At 36.4% G+C, this 25,888-nt stretch overlaps 3 protein-coding genes, 1 long non-coding RNA gene and 1 pseudogene across 4 annotated transcripts; 4 read left to right on the forward strand and 1 right to left on the reverse strand.

Moving 5' to 3' along the window:
* Positions 1–794: 794 nt before the first annotated feature.
* LOC120008920 lies at positions 795–1,710 on the forward strand. Its single transcript, XM_038859301.1, has one exon. The coding sequence runs from the start codon at positions 1,118–1,120 to the stop codon at positions 1,673–1,675; it is 558 nt and encodes a 185-aa protein (XP_038715229.1). The 5' UTR covers positions 795–1,117; the 3' UTR covers positions 1,676–1,710.
* Positions 1,485–4,060, reverse strand: LOC120008843 (annotated as a pseudogene).
* Positions 4,061–5,249: 1,189 nt separating this feature from the next.
* Positions 5,250–10,162, forward strand: LOC120008466 (probable alpha-amylase 2). Its single transcript, XM_038858790.1, has 13 exons — positions 5,250–5,597; positions 5,742–5,812; positions 5,898–5,931; positions 6,268–6,305; positions 6,604–6,730; positions 6,857–7,083; positions 7,531–7,673; positions 7,766–7,878; positions 8,437–8,525; positions 8,758–8,880; positions 9,281–9,316; positions 9,545–9,643; positions 9,750–10,162. The coding sequence occupies exons 2-13, from the start codon at positions 5,798–5,800 to the stop codon at positions 9,939–9,941; spliced, it is 1,236 nt and encodes a 411-aa protein (XP_038714718.1). The 5' UTR covers positions 5,250–5,597; positions 5,742–5,797; the 3' UTR covers positions 9,942–10,162.
* Positions 10,163–16,623: 6,461 nt separating this feature from the next.
* Positions 16,624–20,688, forward strand: LOC120009876. Its single transcript, XR_005470756.1, has 2 exons — positions 16,624–17,387; positions 20,199–20,688. It is a non-coding gene; the product is annotated as an uncharacterized LOC120009876 (long non-coding RNA).
* A 616-nt stretch (positions 20,689–21,304) lies between these two features.
* LOC120009738 (F-box protein SKIP23-like) lies at positions 21,305–22,971 on the forward strand. Its single transcript, XM_038860430.1, has 2 exons — positions 21,305–21,750; positions 22,660–22,971. Exons 1-2 carry the CDS (start codon positions 21,394–21,396, stop codon positions 22,678–22,680), a joined length of 378 nt encoding a protein of 125 aa, XP_038716358.1. The 5' UTR covers positions 21,305–21,393; the 3' UTR covers positions 22,681–22,971.
* The last annotated feature ends 2,917 nt before the right edge of the window (positions 22,972–25,888 follow it).

Below are 25,888 nucleotides of genomic sequence, written 5' to 3' on the forward strand. Positions count from 1 at the left end.
GCCGGGTTTAGAGTACATGAACCGTTTAATTAAAATAATGAATTATAGTAATAAGATTATAAATCATCTATATAAAAGGTCTACTATTAGGATGTTAAATTTTAACATGATCAAACATATTAAATAAAATAATATAATATAATTATAAATTATATATTCAAACTATAACAACATGATAAGTCAGATTATGTTTTCAAAAATTGAATTATACATTGAAAAATTTTTAAAAAATTAAATATTAAATGGTAAACGGATACCCGATGGTAAACGATTATGGAACAGTTCCGGTTTTGGAAATTTAAATGGTTTTGATATTTGGTACCTTAAATAGAAACGGTTTTGAAATTTACTAATTGGAAGGGTACCCGACCCGTTGTCATCCCTAAAGTAGCTAATTGAAATCTTTTCTTCTCCCTCATCTTTCTATTCATAATTCATTTTTGCCTGGAAAATTATACCAATTAAAATAGGAACAATGTTGTAAGAACCGACTTGAAAATGAGGTCAATTACCGAAAAATTTCTCACTTAATGATAGTGTAAAATGAGTTGAAATCCAACATGTGGCAACCTAGAAATGAGGTTGGTTCTTGAGAAATTTCTCACCTAACAATAGGATAAGATGCATGAAAACCCAACTCATGGTAACCTGGAAATAAGGTTGGTTCTCGAGAAGTTTTTCACTTGACGATAGGGTAAGATAGACCAAAACCCAATGCGTGACAACGAGAAGTAAGTTGGAACAAAATCCAACGTGTAATCACAAGAGTATTGCTCTCAATAAGAATCGCACTCAAAACTTTCCGGGTAATACGAATGATATTAATTACACTACATTTGATTTTCATATTCAACAATCTTGACATAGAGACATTTAGGACTAAATAATTTTTAATTAGGTCTGTCCCACAATATCTACTTGAGCAAAATGGGTAAAAGGAAGAGTTGCAACCAAACAAGCACAACAAACCCCAGCTCTTCCAGATATTTATATCCTAATCTCTCTCTACAGGAGATATTTTTGCAAACCAAGTCATGTATGTTGTAGATAACCCAATAACCATCACAAAAACGCATTAAAACTAGCCAACACCTCTCATTCAAAGAACTCATCAACAATGGATGAAGTGGAGGTTTCTGAATGGGAGGAAGTTCAGTCTCCATCTCCCATATCAGAGTGGGAGACCATAACTGTTAGAGACAACTATATCAAGGACAACCTCAATGTCTTCCCTCCTAATAACCACGAAGGTCTTCAAACTTCACCACCAGATGACCATCAACATTCATCGTCGATCTCCTCGTTGTCATCGTCTCCTGTTGTTGAAGAAAGATCTGATAATGATAATTGGAGGCGCTTGAGGTCTCGTTTTGAGATTCTGAAATCTGGGATTGTTCGGCTTGCTGACAGAGTTGGGTGCTGTGTGATAGCTGGAAAGTGTTACTGGTCATTTGGGGGATCAGTGGCGGGAGGAGTTGTATTGTTGTGGTTGCTGTATAGGAGGGTGTGGAGATGGCGGGTTCGAATCTGTGATGACAGGAAGAATCAAGTCTGTCAATTGTTACTTCTTGTCAAAGAGAGAGATAAGAAGATAAACGAGCTTTTGCTTCAGATTGCTCACATGAATGAGTTACTATCAGCACGTCGTAATGTGCCAGTAATCCGAGTGTATTGATCCTCTCATTGTGCTTCTATTTTATAATGCTTTAATCTTCTCTGCTGCAGAAGACAACATCATTCAGTGAATGAGAAATGAGAGGAATTAGGATAAATATTTCTCTTTAATTTAACTTTTGTGTACCTTCAACAGAGCCTTACAAAAGTCCCAACTTGGCAAACCAGTCACCGCAGCTCATCAGCAACAAGGTAGGGTATTTATAATCTGGAAGGCGCAGCGCAAGCTATTACTTGTGTAGCAACTAAGCAATGAAAAGAAATGAAAAGGGATCAAAAGCAGACACAAAACAGCCCAGAAGCAGCACATTAACACAAAAGAAACTGCAGAGAGAGCCACAGCTCCTCAACACATTACTTAACCGGTCCAACTAACAGAGCAAAGCAAAACCATTGCTCTGGCCAAAATCAAAGAAACATTACATCTCTTAACTGTAGCCCTGAATTGGCAACTTATTGCAGCATTATAGAGCACTACAGCCCACTAATCCAGCAATATGTCCACTTCAAAGAAAAACCAGAGAACATTTACAACAGGATTTAGTCCACCAACAATAGATATTCATAGGAAATGCAAAACTCAAGAACCATGTGTTACTATACCTTTAAATATTATAAACAAAAAAAACAACCAAGGAAAGATTAACCACACCTCATAAGCATACCAAAGAGAAGATGAGCCATGTGGGGTCAAAATCAAACATGTCACCGAAAAACATGATCAACAAATTCTTAGGTTACTAGGTATCTGCTAATCATTTGTCTGCAAAGGTCACCAGTGCCTGTACTTTCTAGTGAACCACCTAAATTGAGAGAAGAGTCGCACAACAAACACATATGCCACCTATGAAGGCTTTGACCTTTTTTATACGCAGTGCTTAAATGGAGAATCAGAACAGGCCAAATATTATGATATAGAAGAGAAAATATTTTATAAGTGGAGAATCAATTCATAGATAACAATGACAAGGCAACTAATGTACTTAGGCATTCTAAATCTTTAACCTTTGGAACAAGTCGCTCGGCAACGTCTTCAACGGCAACACTTTTCTGGCCAATGGAATTTGCATAGTCAACAACATGACCACATAGATCAGGATAGTTTCGGTGATTTAGTGAATGCAACCACAAGACCACCGTTCCTTCCTTAATGTTCTGTGATGCAATATGAGAGTATATTTGATTCATTTTGAAATTTTCCGCCTCTCCTTCAAATTCTTCCATGGATAGCTCTTCATGGCTGTATTTCCATTTCTGATTATATGATGTGAAAAGGCATTCATCCAAAAAAATCCAACTTCAGGAGCTGTAGGCACATTAATGTTCATGTCCCTGTAAGATTAAGATACAAAAAATTAGAAGAAAAAACATAACATTTATTGAGTTAAACATCACAAGTAGCAACAAAATTTTAAAAAGGGAAAAGAAAATAAGTTACAGTACTTACCTCCGCAGCGCAGTGCTGATCAATGACTCGGGAGCACAATTCCTCATGATCGCCACAGCCATCTTGCGAATCTGATAAAGCATGAAGCTCTCCCTACAACCTCACACTGGACGAATTCAATACCTTCAACATTAACTGTGGTATTTGCATCAAATGAAATGATGTAGCGCCGAGCAGAGGGATCTTCAGCCTTGGTTCTAGACTTCTAGTAGTGAAGTTGTGGAAGTTATGACTCCCGACATAATACTTCAATATTCTTTGAATGGATAATACGTCAATATTCTATTGAACCGCTCCCTCTCTTCCTCACCATGACAAAAAGAACTTCTTTTCACAGCTTCCTCCTCTCTGTTGACATTCTTTTCCTCTTTATCCACCACAGAATTATCTATGGACCTAGCAATCAAAGCAGTTCCCTCATTTTGTGCAGCTTCCTCAATCAGTTCAGAACTTTTATTGTCACAGGACATAGTATATTCAGTAACTTTAGAATTTATTTCAGTATCTCCATTGTCTGACGAAATGCCTAACTCAAAGTCTACAACTTTAAGGCCACAAATGCGCTTGAGCATTGCCTCTGGTATTTTACGCCCCTCTTTTCGAGCACTCCACACACTTAACAAGCACATTCCCAGACCCCAAACTAGCCAACACACTCTCCCTATGGATCAAGAGCAAACACTGGGATTAGATACACATACCTCCTCCTGTCACAGAATTTATTGGCATTAAATGACCCTGTCACCCTCTTTTACCCGAAAGATTCGAATTGAGGCGCTCAACAAGACCGGGCGGGTCAATATAGAACCGGCCAGATACAACCTGGCCCACTGCACCCACGCCCTTGTCAGTGCGAGCCCAGTCGTAACGCCTGGAATTGCCACGGTCTTGCTCAGTGACTGCGCGGGAGAGGAACAGAGCTTCCTCAAGGTCTGTCATACATCCCACATCGGTTAGGTGGGAGAAGAGGTGCTAGTTTATAAGCGCGGTCCCTTCTCAACCTACCAGCCAAGGTTGGGCCGTGACAAGGTCGGATTCGATGGTTTTAGCACCTGGGTTCTTCTGCACCCTTGGTACCCAACGCCACAGTATGCAAAGAAGATAGCAATCTTTCGGTCCTTGTATCTATTCTTTCTGGGAATTGTGACATCTGCATTCGGCGGTGCCGTTAGACTCGATAATGCCCTCGTCGTCGGAGGTAGTGGTGGTCGACATTTTGCAGACTTCTGGTTGGGCTTTTTGTCAACTGGATAGGGAAAAGCCCAGAATAGAGCATCAGCCTTTAAAGTAACAACAACCTTGAGGAAGTTCAAATGGGCTTTTTGACTGTTCCCATTAGGCCCAATATGGTGGCCCTTTACGTTACAAAACGTGGCACGAAGGCTCAACTAGCAAGTTAGACTTTTAAGAGCAGTCAATAGAGTACAACGGTCCACATTGATGCTTTGGAATTGCTCAACTCTCTCCACAGAGGAGCCTTTCACGTTTTTGTGCATTGTTGGCCTTAGCCTTTCTCTCCAAACTCCTATAAGGAACCTGATATAGATTTAAATAATGAGTAAATTATCTTTCCCACGAGGATGTATTGACAATCAAAATTAATGTCAAACAAGTAACAACTATGTAAATTGGGTGAAAAGGATGAGTGGTTGGTTTTGTTTTTAACTAAACTAAAACAAAGAACAAAAGAGCAATTAAGAAATCACAAGTCCAAACACAAAAGTAATCAAAGATGGGAAGCACTAGGATACTTAATTTCCATAGACGAGCTTTTGATGTTTTGTGCAATTTGAAATGTAAGATTGTCTATTGGCATCATTACCTTACGAAACGTGGCATGAAAGCTAAACTAGCACGTTCGACTTCTAAGAACACAAAATAGAGTTCCCCCAAACTGTCATGAACTTCTCCAACTGCCACAACTGCTGGTAACTGCTCAAGAAAAGCATAAAAGGAGTTCATTAGGCTGAGGAAAGGGGACTTCGGTTGGAGGGAAAAATTCTGACCTGATGAGTATCGAATCAAACCCGACACCCTTGCTGTGCCTGGTGGGCTCACTGGCCTACTGTATTCGACAGACCACACGGCTTACTCTAACAGTCCGCGTTTCTTCATCACGAAGGTTTCATCATGATCACCCCTCCTAAGTAACAATATCTCACCGTTGAAGTCACTGTCATTCCAATTGCCACCAATGGCGCCAAGCTGAACGATCCGACTCAGCGAGTCGGTCTTGCCGCTATTTACCGTTGTAGCATGGACGCCTTTAAATGCTGGATTCCATTCTTTTCAAATTCTCCACTCTCTGCTGCTCGTTCTTTTATGCGATCCATAACAATTCGGAATTCGAATCTCTTATTAATGGATGACACTGCGTGATTCGGATTCGTTGGACTTTTGACATTCCGACTTTCTCCGTCTTTTTATAGGCCTAAGCGACGAGCAGTAACCACGCTGCGATCGCAACCTTGCTGTGGTACTTCTTTCTTTCTCTTGGCTCCTGTTCTATTACTTTCTCGCTTTTATTTTTCAGTTCTATGCATGTTTCTTCGATTATGTTTAGCTGATATCAGAAACGAATGGACCCTTCAATTTGTGTTTCTTTCTTGGTTGATTGCAGGGTTTGTGCTCAATTTCTGTGATCCAGCGTCAATTTTGGACAGCACTTGAGTCAATATGGGTTTTACCAATGTATGTGAATTGGTTGAGTGATGTTTTCTTACCAATATGGATTGACCTGATTGTTGCATTAATCACATGTTCTGTTGCAATACAGGATCCTAGCGACAGTAATCAGCAGATTGATCATGGTATGCCATTACTTTCTCATTCTATAGTTATTTATTTCCTTTCAATATCTTTCAAGAATTATGTGGTCATAGCAAAATCAATTATTTTCTCCAATACAAGCACATGTATACCACACATAATTTGAAGAAAATCTTGTTAATCATGATATTTGATAAGAAATGAGTAGGATTGCTAAAGTATTGTAGTCGTGAGTATTTGATAGATGAATTTGTCTATCAGTACTTTCCGCTTACATCTGTATCAATGGACTGGTCAAGAGAAGCCAGACAAACTGATTTATTGTGGAAAAGAGTTGATGTTTCTATGTTTGTAATTTATGCTTTTGAATTTTGTAGGTGCTGTTCTACGAAATGGAAAAGAAATCGTGTTGCAGGTAAGGCTGGATGTCGGACTTCCTTAATTTATTAACAAAACATAAGATTTTGTGGGTACCACGAATACCATGTGATATTTTGTTTGCATAGAGCCAATATGATTGTAAGATAAGGTGAAATGGCATGGTTTCTCATGAAACACATTGTTCATTTGACTCATAGGTTAGTAAAATTTTTATATATGTTTACAATAATTTAGTTAACTCGGAATTTGTTAGCTATATTAAGTTACATTCCATATTGGCTGGAGAGGCTGACTGTAAAAACTTTAGATTGACTGAATATGTTCTTTGACAGGCTTTTAACTGGGAGTCTCATAAACACGATTGGTGGAGAAATTTAGAAAGGAAAGGGGCTGACATTGCAAAGTCGGGGTTTACATCAGCATGGTTGCCACCGGCAACTCATTCGTTTGCCCCTGAAGGTTAGGGCAACAATTACTTGATGTTGGTGCATTAGTATTCTATGCACATGCAAGATCACTTTAATCATGATTTTTTTTCTTCTTTTATGTGTTTGAAGTCTTATTCATTTGCATTTGTATTTTCAGGTTATCTTCCACAGAATCTGTATTCTCTTAATTCTTCATATGGTTCTGAACACTTATTGAAGGATTTACTTCAGAAATTGAAGCAGTACAAAGTTAGAGCAATGGCTGACATAGTTATCAATCATCGTATTGGAACTACAAAGGGGCATGGTGGAATGTACAATCGTTATGATGGAATCCCCTTGTCATGGGATGAGCGTGCTGTTACTTCTTGTACAGGGGGATTGGTAATGATTTTAAGCAGTTATTTATTATCAGCGACTCCATGGTGCTGCGGTTGCACTTTTTTAATAACTTGTAATGAGTGAGGATGCTAATTTTGTTTGTAATATATGTAAGAATTTAGTGGATGAGGAGATTGCCTAAATTCCCTAAGTATGCATTGCCTGATCATCATTGTGCATGTTTCATAGATTTGTTAATATTACTGATTTCTTTGTGGTTTATTTTATGCTTGCTCACTAGAGATATCATCTATTGAAGGCATCGATCTCTCAATGCCTTTTTTAGTCCCTCACTCCTTCTCTTTCTATTTCCTTAAGTGTGTGATGCACGTGTAATAATATTAATGGGAGTGATGAAGAACTTCATTTGGTGATTGAGTTTACTTATTCAGATTCTAAGTTTGTAGTTTTAACTGTTCTATAAAGTATTTTCAACATGTATCTTCGCAGGGTAATAAAAGTACTGGGGATAACTTCAATGGGGTCCCAAATATTGATCATAGCCAACATTTTGTTCGAAAGGACATTTTAGCATGGCTAAAATGGCTACGAACTGTGGGGTTTCAGGATTTTCGTTTTGATTTTGCAAGAGGGTAAACTTATTATATATCTTATATTACCTTTACATTTTTAATTGTGATTTACTGCATCACAGTATTGATGTCTTTATCATATTCATATGTAGGTACTCAGCAAAGTATGTGAAGGAATACATTGAAGGAGCAAAACCATTATTTTCAGTTGGGGAGTGTTGGGATTCATGCAGCTACAACTCCCATGGTTTGGACTACAACCAAGGTATTGAAGTTGTTCATTTCTATCTTCCATCAAACCATCAAATATTATATAATGTACTCTCTTTGAGGCCCAATTGCATGTGGTTGGCATGGCTTATGAAGTGGCATCTTCAAGGTGGTATGCCAATCACATTCGTGATGAGTGAGACTAGATCTGCCATACCTACAACTTTCTTTACGAAGTTTTTTCTTGAGGGAAATTATGTCCTGGAAAAATAGGAGAATCTCTATTCTATGATATATGAAGTTTGAAATTAATTACTGTGCTAAGGGGCACATGAGGTACCTGTTCAGATATTCTTAAAGGCTAGATCAGCCTAACCAAGTTGTTAAAATGTCTTGGATATATTGGCATTCACCTTGGAATGTTTTGACGTCTTCTGATGGTGGTCTTTCTTGTTCACCTTTACTACAGTTGTTGTCGCGGATTCAATCCTATTTTCCACCTTCTGTGTTTTATTTTTTGGTCATTAAAAATCACCCATTATCTTTTTATTTTCTTGATGAGTTCTAGTGGAGTTTTTTTTTCCCATACTTCCTCACGAATTTCCATCTGCAGATAGTCATAGACAACGAATTATCAATTGGATTGATGGCACGGGACAGCTGTCAACTGCCTTTGATTTTACAACAAAGGGAATTCTTCAGGTATCTCATTATACCTTAGTAATACCTTCTCTTAGTTTTCTACTTTTATCGAAGAATTCGCTACACGCTTATGTAAGCTTAGACATATATTAGAGTATTATTTTTCTGTCTTTGTAGCCTGTCCCAATTCTTTGATGATAGAGTTAAGGTGTTCTCCAGAATGGACAAAGAAAATATATGTTTTGTCTTTGGGTATAAATGTATGGTTAACATTCATGAATTTGGCCCGCAGGAAGCTGTTAAAGGGCAGTTTTGGCGACTTCGTGATCCTCAAGGTAAGCCACCAGGTGTAATCGGATGGTGGCCTTCAAGAGCTGTCACGTTCATTGATAATCATGATACAGGTTCAACACAGGTACTAAATATATCATTTATACCGTTGCAACAAGGACCTCAATGGTTATTTCTATAATTCCTGCATTTCTATAAAATTAGCCAAGAAATATTGGGTGGCTAGCCACCAGTGATTGAGATGAAGATTTAGTGAACTTTGTTGAATTTTTCTGATGTATTTGTAAAAGAAGCAATAACATCTCAACTCGGATTCTGGTTGGTCAATGCTAGTTATTATGGTGCAGTGGAATAGTTTGCACCGTAACACTGGTCAGAACTCGATAGTTACTCTATCCTAAAGTAAAACTACATCATCTTCATATAGATACCTATGGATTATGCTGTATATCTCTTGCTTTTTTCCTTCTGTTTTTAGAGTTGACATTTAGGAATTCACTCACCCCATGATCATTTTCGTGCAGGGACATTGGCCATTCCCCTCAAATCATGTCATGGAGGTATGTCAACTTATCGATAATAAACTCATTTTCTTGAGTTAAGCTTTCCCATATCTAAATCTTTTCAATTTAAGATTACGCGAGTACACGCTTTGCAATAATCTTACGTTTTGGTCTCTGTCAAACTCCGTTTTGTCAATTTTATGACAGTTGCTCCGGATTGTTAACCTTTTCACTCTTATTCTTGATCAATGTAGTGAGTCGAATCTTATTTACGTCCTCCTGCAGGGTTATGCATACATACTTACACATCCAGGGATACCATCAGTTTTCTATGACCATTTTTATGATTGGGGTAACTCCATGCACGACCAAATCGTGAAACTGGTATGATTTTTTTTAGTGTCTGCCATCTTTTCTTCCCCAAACCTGTAGTGCTTTCGGTTCTCGAGCAGATACTCATTTTGGAAAATGTTCCATTGTATCTCTGCAGATCGACGTCCGCAAGCGTCAAGACATCCACAGCCGATCATCTGTCAGGATATTGGAGGCCCAACCGAACCTATACTCTGCAATTATTGGAGAGAAAGTATGCATGAAGATTGGGGATGGTTCGTGGAGTCCCTCAGGCAGGGAATGGACTCTTGCAACCAGTGGTCATAGATATGCAATATGGCATAAGTAATGATGCATCGTATTGGCTACATTGTGGGGAATGAATTCTTACAGTAGCCTCTAATATATTATATAGATGCTGTATGGAAATCAGCACTGGTTGTTGAATCTAATACTTGAATAAAAGCCTGCACCTTTTCCATGGTGGTAGAGGTTGGGAATATTTGTGATCCACTAGGATTTCATGTTTGTTCCTTCATACCTATATAATATATATGCAGACTTAAAATACGGACTTAAAATGAGGTCTTATATTTTTATGATTGATTTGAAACATGTGGAACCCATAAAAGTGATCTCACTTATCATATCACTTATTCACACCTTTCAAAAAGTTACCGCATTTTAAGTTAATCAGCATAGAAGAATTATATATGTATATATTACTATTCAGTATTAATGTGGTTCGGAAAGAGAGTTTCTGTTGCAAGGTATAGAGATTAGAGATATAGGCTACGGCCCAGACAAGTAATAAGCGTGCGTATGAGAGTGTGGAAGCCCAGTAGTTAGTAGTAGTGGACCTGAATTGGGCTGATTCATGGACCTTATTTCGTAATGGGCCCCATTGGTTTGGAAGCCTAGTCGGTAGAAGAGGACCTAGTGGCAATGTGTGTAGAATTGTAGGGTGAGAGAGGGAGGCGGTTTCCACTTTCCACAATGCTCTGAAGGCATGATAATTTTAGTTGTTATTTTTAAGTAAAAGTCCTTTAACAAGATGAGTAAACGCTTCAGTATTTAAGTAAATTTTGATATTTACTGAAAAGTTAGTTGTGTTTTTAGAAAAGAGTCAATAAGTAAAAGTGTAAATTGCACTTGGGTGATAGTTTGATTGGTGAATCTCTTTGGGGTTAAATCTTATGGACTCGAGAGGTCCTGAGTTCGATTCTTACTGGAAGCAATACCTTTGTGGTTACGCATTGAGCTTTGACCCTATTGTCGGATGAGAAACTTCTGACAACCCGAGTTTAAGGTCCTATCAAATGTTCAAATGACAAATTTATATGTACCAATAAAACGTAAAAGTATAAAACTTGAGAAAACAAAAGCCCAGGTGAGAGGAATATTCATAGACTTTGGGTGTGGTCACATGACAATGTAGCTGGAAAGAAAGAAAGAAAGAATAGTGTTATCTTTTCCATTTGCCATCATTAAGAATCGTCATCGACCTCATCATTTGTGTTTTTGAAACTCAAAACATTTAGCACACCTTCCACCACACAACAACATAAACCTTCTTCCCTACATGAGCCAAGAAAACAAGACATCATTTCCCTCTTATTTATTATGCTTAATATATATATATATATATATAGACACACACATAGACACTCTCTCTCTCTCACGTGAGAAGAACTGTAATCCATATTTTGATTCTCTTGTCATCCTTTTTGGTTCCAACCCTCAATGATCATTCTTCTCTACCTTTATTGAAAATTTTCTTCTGAGCTTTTTCTCTGTGGTCAAATCTCTAGCGCTATAGCTTCTTTTCTCTGGCAGTAGGTCTACTGAGTGTCATGAGAAGTTACGCTAGGAATAATATCAGTCACTTGATTTTATTTTTAAAGCCCGTCCCGTGTGTGTCAATATACTCGCATAATTTTATGATGTACGCGTATGATATTTCCTATTCATCTATAACTTTGTAAATATGTCTCAAGTAATGGGGTGAAACTCATTGTGGAATCTGATTCTCGTAATTCTGTCTCCTGGCTCAAGAATGGTTCCTCCAATCCATGGTCTATGGATCAGGATTGTAATGCAATCACTAATCTCACTAAGGTCTTTGCTGCAGTGAATTTTGTCCATATTTGGAGAGAGACAAATGGTGTGGCAGATTTCTTAGCCAAGAAATGGGTTGATAGACAAGATTTGATGGTGTCATGGCTTGTCTAATGTCCTTGAATCTTTCCCTTCTGTTGTGTCTTTCTTTTCTCCAGTGTTAGTGCTTTTTTTGTTAAGGTTATTCGTGGTTGTAAAAGGATATGTGTTGCTGCCGTTTGTAATTTCTATTCTTTCTAATAAATTCTGATTTAAAAAAAAAAAAACTTTGTAAATATGTATGTATGTGTGAGACTAATATCACAATATCTCACATCGGATTGACATAATCCAACCGATTGATATATAAATAAAGATCTTGCACTTCTCACACGATAATGAGTTTTCTGAACCTAAAATGTAAAAAACCAATGGTTATCGGCGACAGTCTAGGAAAACCGATAATACCTTAATTTGTTTGGACTTGAATTTTCAACATACACATTAGGATATATTGACCTACCATATGCCCTAATCAACGACTCTTTTCCTTCAACTTTAACTCCTAATGTTTTGACTTGTTTTTGTGTAATTATGTTCGCATGTTTTTCACTTTTCAGGGTCTTATATTTGTTGGCACGTTAAAGCTTTTCCCTCGACATGCTAGTCCTCTCTCTCTTTCTAATGTTTACTTTAATACTAATTGTTATAGATCATAATTAATTAACATTTGAATTAAGATTAATGATGAATGCATGAGAAGGTGTACGCATGCAAGAAAAAAGTGATCAATTGGATTGATAACTAACGACGACCATAATCATGCCCATAAAAGCTCATAACTAGTAAGCATTTTTGGGAAGTAACAAGAAACCCATTAATGGATATATGTGTATGTGTGTGTATGTATGTATAGGTTTTATGGTTTTTACTTTTTAGTTATCAACAACTTGGAGATATTTTTTTTTTATTTTTTGACTTTTCTTGTGCATGTCACCACCTGTCTGCCACTCTCCTTAAGGCACCACATGAGCACTAATGTATTGCACTCATTTGTGGTTTGGATCGATTTAGGGTGGCAAGAATTACTTCATATCTCAATTCTAGATTGTCTCAACTAGGGTATAATAGACAATCCAATTAACTGAAGAGGAAATGACTAAAAAAACCCTAATTTTTTTTAGATTGGTTAATTCATTGAAAGAATCACCTTAATAATTAAGTTTGTTTGCCCATAATTGACTATTGCACTTCCTCATTAATGTATTTTGTTATATGTTCAACAATCTCACAAATAAAGATAGCTTTTAATTGCATTAGCTTTTGACCTTTTTGGAAATTAAATAAAAGTTAACATTGTTGGAAACATTACATACCCTTGAACATTACATAATCAACCCCTTTCATCGGATTTGAGGCTCTACAATCCCTGAAGTATTCAATTCACATCTAATGATAAAGAAAAAGTCACACAAATTTTAAAAATAATAGAGTATAAAAATAAAAATGTATTGTAATGTGACAGATCTCCCAAACCATTGGATTAAAATTGTAGATTACGGAGCTTCCAAGATCCCTTTTTACCTTTATTTGATATGTTCAATACTAACCGCCATTTGAGACACCAAGTAACACTCAAAATAATTAATTTTCAGTCAACTTGATAATTGTAGATTAATACCCTAATATCAATATGTCTCAAGATTGATGATGACTCACGCTAATACGTAATCAATGAGGACCCTTAACCATATACCATTAACAAAGCTTGCTACATATCAGACAGATGACAAATGGGTGTGGTGGGGAATATTGTATAATAGTCAACCTACAAAACCCTATTTGTAATGAATCATCACAAGGGACCATATATGTGTGTGTGTGTGTTGGCTTAGAATCATATATATGCAAAATTAAGTAGAATCATAGCTAGGGTTACAAGTGATTCTATCCGTCCGATCATGAGCATCCAACATCTATGATTGTCATTTATTTCTTTTTTATCTACAAAAGTTGAAAATCCAATAACATATACACAAGTTTAGTTTTTCACTTTTGAAGGTGAGAGAGTAGATCCACTGGAACTCCAATACCACCCACAATCATGGATTTTTTTTTCCATGCATCGAGCTCTTCAATATGCAATAAGTCTTCCACACCCACTAACATTATATACATATTGTGACCTAATTTACGTACATTAATTTAAAAAAAAGGGGTTTAATAATCAGCTTGAGTTGGAATTAATTTGTTCATTAATGTTTGACAAGAAAATTAAGTACGAATTCAATAACAAAAGTTACTAAAATAGGAAATTTAAATTAGAATCAAGTTTCTTGGACGACCACTAATTTGTAAAAGAAAAAACATAGTCCCCACCATTGCACCACACAAAAAGCTGTCCAAAGAAGGAATCAGAAAGCATAAAAAGTTCGAAAAAGAGAGACTTATGACACTTTAAGTTGCACAAATTGCAGGGAACAAAGCTCATAAACTTTTGTACCTGGACTTTAGATTTAGCCACTCATTTATATTTATATATATATATATATATACACACACAGATATAAATAAAAATGTACTTTTGTGTTTCTCATGTCAAAAACTCAAAATTATGGATATTTCAACTTGGATTATTTTTAAATGTTTTATATTGTATGGAAGACGTTTCAACACATCTTAGAAGGCCTTTACAATCCCTTTTCTTGCAAGCTCAGACTGGCATGGCTTGCAGTCTACATTAATTATGCCAAAGCTGCTGGAAGAGGAAGATATTTGTTTTTCATTTTTTAAAAATTAATTAAAAAACCAAACTAATTAAACAAGGATGACATAAATAATGTTGTTCTCTTCAGACCAATTTTTTTTTTTGAAAAATATTTATTATTAATTAATTAGTCAGAATAGAGATAGACTGATATCAAGTTTGTGGGGGTAATTAATTAGTTTTTTTTTCACAATTTCATGTAAATTTTTTACATTTATGGACTATGGAGTACTTGGTAGAGAGAGTTACTACTATTCATAAATTTTGACTGTTCCAATGATTCCATCATGACCAATCTGACACTGTTAAAACTCAGTGGGACAATTAGAAATTAAAGGATTAGCAACAGAGAACAAAAGTCTGATATTGCAACTTCTATGGATAGACACACGTCTTTCTTTGGACTGTAAAAATAATTAATTATGTACAGTTGTGAGTAGATATAAAAGCATTCAATGCTCAAATGTATTTGGTTGCCCTCATAAATATATACACAACAGTCTCATAGACACATGTAATTAATTATAACTATTTGTGGGAGTTTGTAGTTAAATACTGTATGTGATGTTTAGATGAATAAAATAAAATAAGAACATTCACAATATTTAGGGAGAGAGGGTTGTAGGAGTGATGAGTGCGACATATCAATAGGCAAAAGGAATGATTTCCATATATATATATATATATATATATATAGAGAGAGAGAGAGAGAGAGGATCAAAAGGTTGTTTGACCTATATTTACCTTTTAATCTCAAAATTAACATGGCCTAAGTGCTTAACATAACAGGTCAAAAGGTGGCATATATTTTTTGCTTGAAGTTTCTTTCTTTTTTCTTCTTCCTAGGATTCCACACTAAGTGGTGTAATAGTAGTAGTAGTAGTAGGACCTCCATTAATGGTGGACATAGTTTATTCTAATTCAAGGTGGGTAATCTTAAGAATTCATGTGTTTTGGTCCATCATACTTAAATCATATTTGAGTGACAATCACATTCATCAAATAGTGAAAGAATATATAAATAAAAGTCCTTGTCTTCGAGAAGAACATTAGAAGGAATATAATTGTCACTTGCAAGGTGTCAACAATCAAAAAACTATATACTAACTTTTAAGTATTTGCATAAACCAATATTTACAAAAATTCCTCTTTTTTATCTTTAATTTAACAAAAAGGATTTGGATTAAAAATGTAAAAAGGTGGAAATATATAAAATTATAGTCAAAAGGCGACGAAAGATAGCATTTTGAGGGGTTAAGAGTTGACTACTTGTGTAATTCACTTCAAATCAACAAACTCATTTATTACATGCTGATGCAAGTAAAGAATATTGAGAGGAAGGCTTTCTTTGAAATTAGGTAGTGAGCACTCTAATTTGAATATTCAGAGGAAGATTTTTGTTCTCAATAGTTTTAGAGTTTACAATTTTACATCTAACGATCAAACTTGTCGCATTATTATAAAAAGACGATTCAGCATTATAGAGCCTTCAAATGAGAATTTCAAAATCTAAAATTCAATAGAATTTGTAGAGTCTCAAATCTATCTAATTTTCAGGTCATCTCAGTCTCCTCAACACACGAGAGTCGTCTCACTTTACGATATTTTTACCAATAAGATACTATTTTATTGTACCGCTTTAAACACCAAAGTGATTCGTACCCGAACTGATGATGGTGTAAAGGAGAGTAGAAGCAGCGTGTGGAGAGACAGAAAGAGTTCCAGTAAAAAACAAATCAGTCTAAATCCTATCCAATTTTACAGATAAACGTTACTATCTTCATTGAATTTCATCTCCTGAATTTCAACAAACGTAATAATAATAATAATGAAAAACAAAGAAAACCCCAGCTTTTAATCAGGTCGGTTCCTTGGGGAATCCAAGGGTTCATATGAATTTCTGACAAATGACCCCCTTTAATCCCAATCACACTCACGTGTTTGGAGAGCCCTCATAAAGTTTTTTGAACAGAAAAAGAAAACAAAAGCCGCTTTTTTAAAATCTGAAACTGATTTTGGCTGGTCAGTCTCAGGATAATAACCAAACACTCCACCTAACACTAATTAATAAGCTTAAGTAACAAGCCCCAACCTGAATCTTCTTCTTCTTTTCAGTTCCAGAGAGGGGGGGGGGGTTGTGTGAAAAAGGAGGAGGGTTTTTTGGTGGGGGAAGATCGAGTAAGAGGAATGAAAAGACAGAAGAGAAAGAGAAGGAGAATGAGGAAGAGGAAGAGGAAGAATAAGTGTGATGATGATTTTTGATCCTTTGATTCATTCTAAAAATACCCACTCCATGCCTATTCATTTAGAGAGAGAGAGAGAGAGGGGATTGGCTTGGTATGAACTATGAAGTTTACGAACCAAGAGCCCATCCAATCTCATCATTTATTATTATTTTTACTCTCTTTTTTTAATCTCTGAAACCAAACAATAACATACTTGATCTTCTTGTTCTTTGATTTTCTCTATTTTAACACTCTTTCTTGCTCATTAATTACTCTCTCTCTCATTTACTGTGTGTAGTGTAGTAGTGTCTTTCTTCTCTTCATAAATAGAACCAACCCATCTATCTATCTGCTCACACCGCATCAAAATCCTCCCCCCCCCCCTCTCTCTCTCAATCTTACTGTCTATTAATAAGGTGTGTGAGTTCCCATGGTGAATACAAGGACAGTGTTTGATTTTTCATGTGGGTTTGACAAAGGGTTCCTTGCAGAGTTTATTGGCATTCTGTCCACCTCCTCACGATCCTTGCTTCATGCTTGGATTGAAATACTAGAAACGATGTCGTTTTTTTGCTGTAATAGGGAGGAGGAGGAGGTGGGCATGCTGCCAACTGAGCTCTGTTGGTATCTCTTTGTAAAACCCTAATGATTTCTCCCTCATAAGCTTCTTTCCCGACCGTTTCAATTGCATCATGAAGAAGATCAGGTAAATTCTTTATGTAATTAATTTGTTCTGATTTATGATCATTCAGGTGTATATAACTTTTTGTATTTTTCTTTGATGAATTTGTGATGATCATACTTACTTTTATCTTCAGTTCATCAGTACTTTAGCCAGGTTGTAATTGGTTTTCTGATGGATCTCGAAGAGGCTCTCAACTATGAACCCTAGAAACATGCATTGGTGTGCAATTTTATTGTTCATCATACTTTCTCTTTTTCACAATAATTCTGATCTAGGGTTTTGATCAGAGTGCGTAGTTGTTAATTTCTTGAGATAAAGTTTGAATCTTTTTCATGGTGAAAGGTTATATTCCCAACTTTTGCTTGAGAGATCAAAAGAAATGGTCAGAATGAGAAAGATTATTACTTTATGGTTGTGAAGGAGCTAGACCACAACGATGATGGCTCCATTAAATTAATTTAAAGCCAGAGCCTCCTTTGAAGGTCTTGGGGTTTTCTACTACTAATCATCTTCACCATATGCTCCATGTACTGAGCATAATCATGGTTGAGAGTCTTGAGAATATCTCATCTCAATCAAATGTGAAGATTTTTGTGTTGTTGATATGGGTTTTCATCATCTCTTGCATTCCTTTCCTGCAAACCCTTTTTTACTTTAATTTAAATGTTAGATAGGTAGATCCATACATGTTCATGTTTCTTTTTAAATTATTTATTCTGACATTTTTGGTAGGGCAGGCCCTTATTATTTAGGGCAGCCCTACAAGTAATACGTTTCTACAACTCCCCAAAATCATATACGTAGGCTCATGATTGAACTCTGTCAGTGCTCTTTTAATGGGAAAAAAAATATATCCCTTACCCTCTTTAACAGCGCGTGTATCTCAGCCTACCTCTTGTGGGTCAGAATGTTTTGAATTTGGTCTAATTTTTGGACTAGATAGCAAAGCTATATATGCCCATATAGACCCAAAAGAATTTATATGGAGCATGTTGGGCTTAAAGCGTTCATTTTGACATTTGGGATTTGGGATAATTGTGACAAAAAACATTCTGATCCTTCACATTTTTTTTGAAATTTTGAATTCGGGTTTTCGTATGGAGGCTTGGGAAGGGGACCATTTGCTAAGCCAAGAAGTTTAATGTGTAGTTCTCCCTCTCTATTGAATAATAATGGCTTTCTCTGAGAACCTATGATAATATATGTATCTTCCATTGCCGCTGTCATTATCTCTCTCAAATCAAAAATCCAGGAGTCTTGCTCCTTAGAAGACTAATACTTTTAGATTTTTGTGGTTTGGAGTACTTCGGATCACATGCACAGAAATGTATACGATTACATGAATAGTTATGAAACCCTTGAGCGCTACAGCTGTACTGCATCACCAGTTTTTACACTAGTTGGACATAACATTTAATGAAGGTTTTAACCATCTTAAAGGCCTAATATATTGAAATTTTTGGAGATATAAACGAGGGAAAACGAGTAAGCATTCAAAGGCAAATTTACATTGATTTTGCTTGGCTTAAGTTAGTTTTTTCTGTGTGTGTGGTTTATATGCTCGATGAACATGCCAAGGAGATTGGTAAGAACTAATATATATATATATATATATATATATATGTATAGAGAGAGAGAGAGAAGAGTATTTAGAGGTGTGTTTTTTGGGGTTTTTGAAAGCTAGGGTTTTGGAGGTAACAGTTTATATGATGAAGAAGTGAAATTGAAAGGAAAAAAAGGGAGTTATGGAGGGATTTCTGCGACCCTCAAAAACTTTTGGTGCGAATTCAAGACCAAGATTTTGTTATGAACCCTTAAAATAATCTAATAAAACATTTTCTTGGTTTATTAGACGAATTAAAAGATTGTTTTGGTCTATTGAAGAACTCCAAGGTGACATCGATAACTAGAACCAGTGTGGATGGGCTTGCATGGTTGATGTGCTGAAAACAGGTAACTATATGCAACTCAACAAAGGAAGGAAGCAGTTGTGATAATGGAGTGTATGTTAGCACGCAAGCAGCTTGAGTCTGGCTATTTAGTTTTAAATTATAAATGCCAACTTAAGTTTCCTTCATTTGCATGAATGCGTGCATATGGAGCTAATGACAAGAGAGATGGACGATTTGATGAGAGGAGTGTTATCTTCCAATGATCATTGAGCTTTCAGGGCTGATGTTTAATTTCCTTCTGTCTGGGCTCCTAAACCTAATGGCTGCATGGATTGTTCTCAATTGAAAACGGGCTTCGTGAAATCTGCTTTTGCTTAGGAAGTGCTCCATCAAATCTTCTCTGGCCTGGCCATACCGAAATCTAAACTCTGCAACTAGCTGCTGCATTATCACATCATCTACATATAGGAGATGAGATCTGTTTTGGCTTTGCATTATACTGATTGATGCGGCATAGGTTTAGCATTTATATAGGATGGCTTCTGGGTAGTGTTTGTGGCGTTTTGTTTGTGCATTTGCAGTATTTTGCTAGTAGATTTCCGTCTGCCTCCTACAAATTATTGTCTGTGCTGCGGCATATTTGGCGGGTTTAGAATACTATTGATAGAACTGCTCTACGTTAATTATTTGTACCTACCTTCCATTATATATATTTTTTCGCTTGGAGCCATTACATAGCTCTTCATTCTGTTTATTTTGCATCATGGGTCATCTTCTTTAAGCATCTCTTGTTCTGAAGTTAAGACAGTTCGATCTTTAATTTATAGACAAATTCAGGTGTTAGGATATTATTCCAGATTTATACTTATTACGTTATAGACGCTTAGGAAGTTCTCTTGAAAGTGCCTGCACAAATCCTAAACTCATCCTTCTGATGCAGACTTTTAGCTCGTCTTTGTGCATGATGATAAAGGAACTTCAATACCGGAGGCTCGTTCGGATTGATCTGGATAACGGCGATGGAATCACTGTTGGGTGGTTAATGGTTAGGGCGTCATGTCTTTAGAGATAAAGAAGATCCTGAACTTTTTGTGCGTCGTATACCTATTTTTTTTGGGAACATTCAGTTATTTCGGTTGATGGTCACAGAATGAATTGTTAAGGGTCGGTGTTCCATTTCAAAGGACGGAATCGAAGTATAGTGTCGAGCAAGTAGGTGCATCTGTTGAGTTCGGTGGTGAACTCATTGCGTCCGTTATAATGATCCCCATCAGTTATGATGATCCGTTAAAAACATGCTAGATATATATGATCAATTGGATGAAATATTGTGACAAGTTTTGAAATAATCCCTGAACTTTTGTGAATGTATTAATTTATCTTATGAACTTCATTTAAGATGATCAATTTAGTCCCTCCACTTCCAAGCTTGTATTCCGTTATCCCTTTCGTCAAATTTTCGTCTATTTTGGTTGATATGACATTTTTTTCCCGATTACTTACGTGACATGTGATAATAATAGTAGTTATTTTTGGGGACAATTTACCCCCGTAATTATGATATTTGTTAATTCAAGCTCATATAAATTGTTATAGCATATCAAATTACCCTCTATATTTTTACACGTCATTTGCGAATAAATTAATCTTGGTGCCATGTAAGGAAAAAAAATTGTCACATCAGTTAAAATAAACGGAAATTTTGCGCAGGGGTTAACACTTAACGGATTACACTACAGTTTTGAAAGTTGAAGGGTTAAAATGAAACTAAATAAAATTTATGAGGTAAATTGATCATTTCATTAAGGTCCAGGATCATTTCAACACTTCTCCCGTAAAGTATTTGAAAACTTTGATTTTAAGAAGTGAAGGATGCATTTCATAAACAAAATTTGCTTTCGTAGCATTGACTACAACAGCACAACCATTACAATATTTTTTCTCGACTCACTTTGGAATAATAATGTAAAACGGTTAAGATGAGTGCCCTATCGACCGTTGTCCATGTAAGCAACTACTAAGCATTGACTCGATTTCTTTGGGGGTTCTTGTATGAATTTTGACTATTCTTCAGGTGCAGATGTGAGTTCCTGATATCAGTTCTCCTCCGTTGGCACTAACGAAGAAAAGAACCGATGTCGTTGACGGTGAACTGGACCCGACTCCCGGTGGAACTCATTGAGAAGATCTCCGAATCCCTCACAATCTATGCCGATTACGTTCGATTCCGAGTTGTGTGTCGCACATGGCAAACCTCACTGCCTAAAACGCCTAACCACCTCCCTCCTCAGCTTCCATGGCTCATGGTTCCCAACGCTATTCCCGATCGACCTTGCCATGTCTTCTTAGACCTTTTGATCAACAAATTCTACTTCATCTACCTCCCAGAAACTTCTTATCGCAAGCGCCATTGCGGTTCTTCTCATGGCTGGCTCATCATCATGGACGAAACCCCGAATGTTCTCGTAGTGAATCCCCTCAACCGAGCCAAGGTTCATTTACCTCGTCTTTCTACTTTTCCTAATGTTATTTCCTTATATTACAACAAAATTGGGGGTGAATACATGCTTATGGACCAGTTCGGATATGTTAGATGCTCTAGTTTGGAAGAAATGCGTGATTCGTTCATTAAGAAAATTGTTCTGTCATCGAATCCTTCCAAGCAGAGGGATTTCATAGCGGTTGCAATCTTGTGTGAAACTGGAAAGTTGGCTTATTGTAGAAACGGTGGTCTGAGTCTTTGGGGAATCATGGATGATGTTTTCTCTTCTTGCGAGGATGTAATCCACTATAACGGCTTGTTCTATGTTGTGAATAAGTATGGGAGAGTTGCAGTGTGCGATGTCAACAGTGATTCACCAAAAGTTTCCATGGTTGACATCCAAAGGCCGTAGAATATGCGTGGTGATATATTGTACTTGATTGGTTCAGGGGATGGATTGACTGTAGTTTCCCTCTATCTGGAGGCTGATATCGAAAATCAAGCTGATGGCTCTTTCTTGACTTATAGAACAGTGAGATTTAAAGTTTATAGGCTTGATTGGGGTGGGAGAGAGTGAGGAACTTGGGTGACCAGGTGTTGTTTGTTGGTCAAAATGATTCGATGGCTTTGTTGGCATCAGAAGTATCTGGTTATATGAGGAACTGCATATATTATACTGATGATTTCTCAGAGAGAAACTATGAATTTGGTGGAGACTATGATTTGGGGATTTACAAGTTGTCAAATGGAAGCATTGAGCCACTGGCCTCCTATCCTTGGCATTCATGGCCTGCGCCTATTTGGGTGACACCAAATCCATAACCTGTGATTTATATGTTACTCTGTTAAGTTCTTAATGCCTTATTTATTTAGTGATCTTGCGTTATCTTGTGGCTGATTTCTCGTGTTTTGTTTATAGCTGATTGGTATGCATGAGTGAAGGGCTTCTAAACCCACAGCTCATTTGATGGAGTGAGACTCTGTCCACTTTATCTGAAGATTTCAAAAGTAACTTGTATATGATTTAGGGGATTGAACATGTATATTATGTGCATCCATGCTGAACTGCTAAGCTATGGATCTTCAGTTTGTACATTATGAGTAATCATAGCGAATCAGGTATATTTTCCATCAATTATTATGGATTGTTGGAATTGTGTAATGAAGCTGTTAATAACTTAATATATCCTTTATGTGAACAATAATAAAGCATGGTTGATCTTTTTCGGCTTGTTTCTTGGTGTATGATTTCCAAGGCTAAGATGTGTGAGCTCATGAGTTCAGCATCTCTTATTAATTTGTGTTGGTGGAAGAAAATTCTTTCCTAAATGGTTTCTAGTTCTTTTTCTTATCCCGTAGCCTAGAGATTGAATTAGTCTCGTAAGCTTTTTATTGTGTTTGGCATCTCTTAGGGAAATGAGAGTTTGACCAATATTTGCTTGTCAGTTGTAGAAGAAAAACCTTTCATTCTGATTATATGAAAAATTTTGAAGCTTATGGCATGATGAATTAGCTACTGTTGCACAAGTCTCGACATCTAGATATGATTTAGCAGGGAAGGTAAAATCAAGCATGACAATTGGGTTGTATGAATGATTTTCTCAGCATCATCAGTTGGTTGTTATCCTGTTTTATTCGACTTCTTAATATTCAGTTTGATTTGCTTAATATCTACATCCAGTGCCGATTGACTCAAATATACAAAGATGTAATGAAGGTATCTGTCACTTGCCTTGTCTAGCAAATGCCATTACTTGTTTTGCTTATTTGTTGATTACTTGTTTTGCTTATTTGCTGGATAAAAACATTGGAAGATCTTCTGTTGTGGTTGTAAATGTAGAAGCAATTTTACTATGGTGCATGGAATTGATAATGTTGCTGCTACAATAAGTTTATGTTGTAAACTTTTATAAAATCGAATTAATTCATGTTGATTTTGGATTTCATTCTTGCGATTTTCATGTAGAATTTTTCCGAAATGTTTTGATCTATAAGATCCATCCCCTTTTTTACGTCCCCATGTCACCAAATTAGTACTTGCTAGAAAACAATAATTGAATGAACGTACTGCCATGTTATTGATTTGAATAATGTATTTGTACAATTCCAATAAATGTTAAAACATTCAAACCCTAATATTTTTCAAACTTCTTGTTCAATAAACAGAGCTTCACATCTCTCATTGATAATTATACATTCAACATCGCACAACCTTCAGCCGCTCCATACTATAATCTGCTCCATATTATAATCTTCCAAGTATAATATACCAAACTCAAATCCATCCGCGAAACCAATCCGGCTCTCATTATTCACCAAACGACGATCAGTGAAGCAGATGCGGTTGTCCTTGAGCACCCCTTCAACCTTAGTCGCATATAAAACCATGGAGCGATTATATCCCAACAAAACCTCACACTGACCAATACCCTTAACCCCCTGCCACTTCCCACCCAACTGCAACATGACCTTAAAACGATATGTCTGAAAATCTTCAATTTTTCTGTATCTTACAATCAAACACAGCTTTCCAAATAAATCCATCAGATAAAGGTTCTGCCCCTCCAACAGAGATGCCTCTACAATCACTTTAATCTTTTGAGACGAATTAGGGTTGATGAGCACTAGTTTTCCATACTCGTCGACCGCGCATAGCTCTCCTTTGAAGCTCATTATATCCTCATAGTAAAACCCTGCTTCTTTCTGGAGTTCAGTCCATGATTCAGTCCTGGCATTGTAGTATGCTAATTCTCTTTGCTCTCCACATATTACTAGGACATTATAGTCACTAGAAGAACAATGAGGAGAGGAAGATAGTATAGCCTTGTGAACATAACGGACGCTTCTTTCATCATAGATAATATCATAAGGACAAACCGGTGGGAGTTGAATGTGGGCTCCGTTGAGAGGATTGAACAAGGTGATTATTGCAGCATCATCAGCCATTATCAACCATCCCTGTGAAAACCCACATAACATCTTCCTTCAATCCGGTGCCTTGAGGGTGAAGACATTACCGCTGTGAATATCAAGGAAAGGCACTAAGCTGGTGTGGAAATCGTTGTATGGGAGAAAAGCCATGGTAGCTCTTGCCCTTGCAACAACTCCTGATTTGCCATTGCACCTATGTAATCTGTTGTTTGACAACTTGAAACAAGAGAGTTTGATATGTATTATGAGACACGGCGTAAGTGATGGCTGTAAGCAAGCAATGGTGGTTATTTATAATGTTAGCCATACCCATATCATACTATAAGTCGGATTAGTGTTATTTAGATAGGCAATCATAGTCTAAGTCGGATTAGTGTTATTTGGATAGGCAATTATGGATAACATTGTAGGATTTGGCTAAATTCATTAATCCTATTGTCGAAATAAATTGTCAATAAAAGAAGCTAAATTAATTTTTTTTTTAAAGTTAGTATTAGGAAAATAAATTTCAACTAGCTTAACAATTCGTTTTTATGGTGGGCGAATCACTTATTTCCACCAAATTTTCTTTTCAATTATTTTTCTCAATTTTCTTGATGAATAAAGTATATATGAAATTAAAAAAGAAATTGTCATTTTGTGGACAATAATTCTTTGTTATGTTAGATTTCTTGCCGAATAAAAACTTATCAAAGATTATCAGTATCACAGGCCAATTGGTGCAGAGCCCAACATTCAGAAAGCCCACAAAGCCCAATTAGTTCAAAAATGGGCTCAATACCTTGCCCAGGTAAAGAAACAAGCCAGCCCTGCTAGCCAACATTTGATATTGGACAGCAAGTGCGCTTTTGGGCAGCTGTATGAACAGTCATTTCGAGATCCCAACAACAGTTGATATCTCATTTATTTCAGTTACTGAGTTACATAAACAGAATTTTTTTGTGTACCACGAGGGAAATGTGGAGCCTACAAAATCACTTAGATCATGTGCATCTAACTCAACAACTGAGATGCCAACTAATGTGATCTTGATCATTTTCGCTATAAGACAATCCATAGACATACGTGGTTGTTTGTTTAGTTAAGATTGATGAATGATTAAAATACACAATCCTTTTATTTTATAGATATGTTGTTTTAAGGTTTCTCATATGTTTTAAGTTAGAAACCAAGCAGATATAGGAATAATTATTAAAAAGCCTAGTTAATCATATTAT

Source organism: Tripterygium wilfordii, chromosome 11, assembly GCF_013401445.1.
Source record: "Tripterygium wilfordii isolate XIE 37 chromosome 11, ASM1340144v1, whole genome shotgun sequence".
NCBI lineage: Eukaryota > Viridiplantae > Streptophyta > Magnoliopsida > Celastrales > Celastraceae > Tripterygium > Tripterygium wilfordii.

Coding starts and splice junctions, on each gene's coding strand:
- LOC120009738 (XM_038860430.1), top strand. CDS start 21,394: ATGTCGTTGACGGTGAACTGGACCCGACTCCCGGTGGAACTCATTGAG. Junction 21,751..22,659: donor ATCCCCTCAACCGAGCCAAG/GTTCATTTACCT, acceptor TTTTGTTTATAG/CTGATTGGTATGCATGAGTG.
- LOC120008466 (XM_038858790.1), top strand. Junction 7,879..8,436: donor TGGTTTGGACTACAACCAAG/GTATTGAAGTTG, acceptor TTCCATCTGCAG/ATAGTCATAGACAACGAATT. Junction 8,526..8,757: donor CAACAAAGGGAATTCTTCAG/GTATCTCATTAT, acceptor TTTGGCCCGCAG/GAAGCTGTTAAAGGGCAGTT.
- LOC120008920 (XM_038859301.1), top strand. CDS start 1,118: ATGGATGAAGTGGAGGTTTCTGAATGGGAGGAAGTTCAGTCTCCATCT.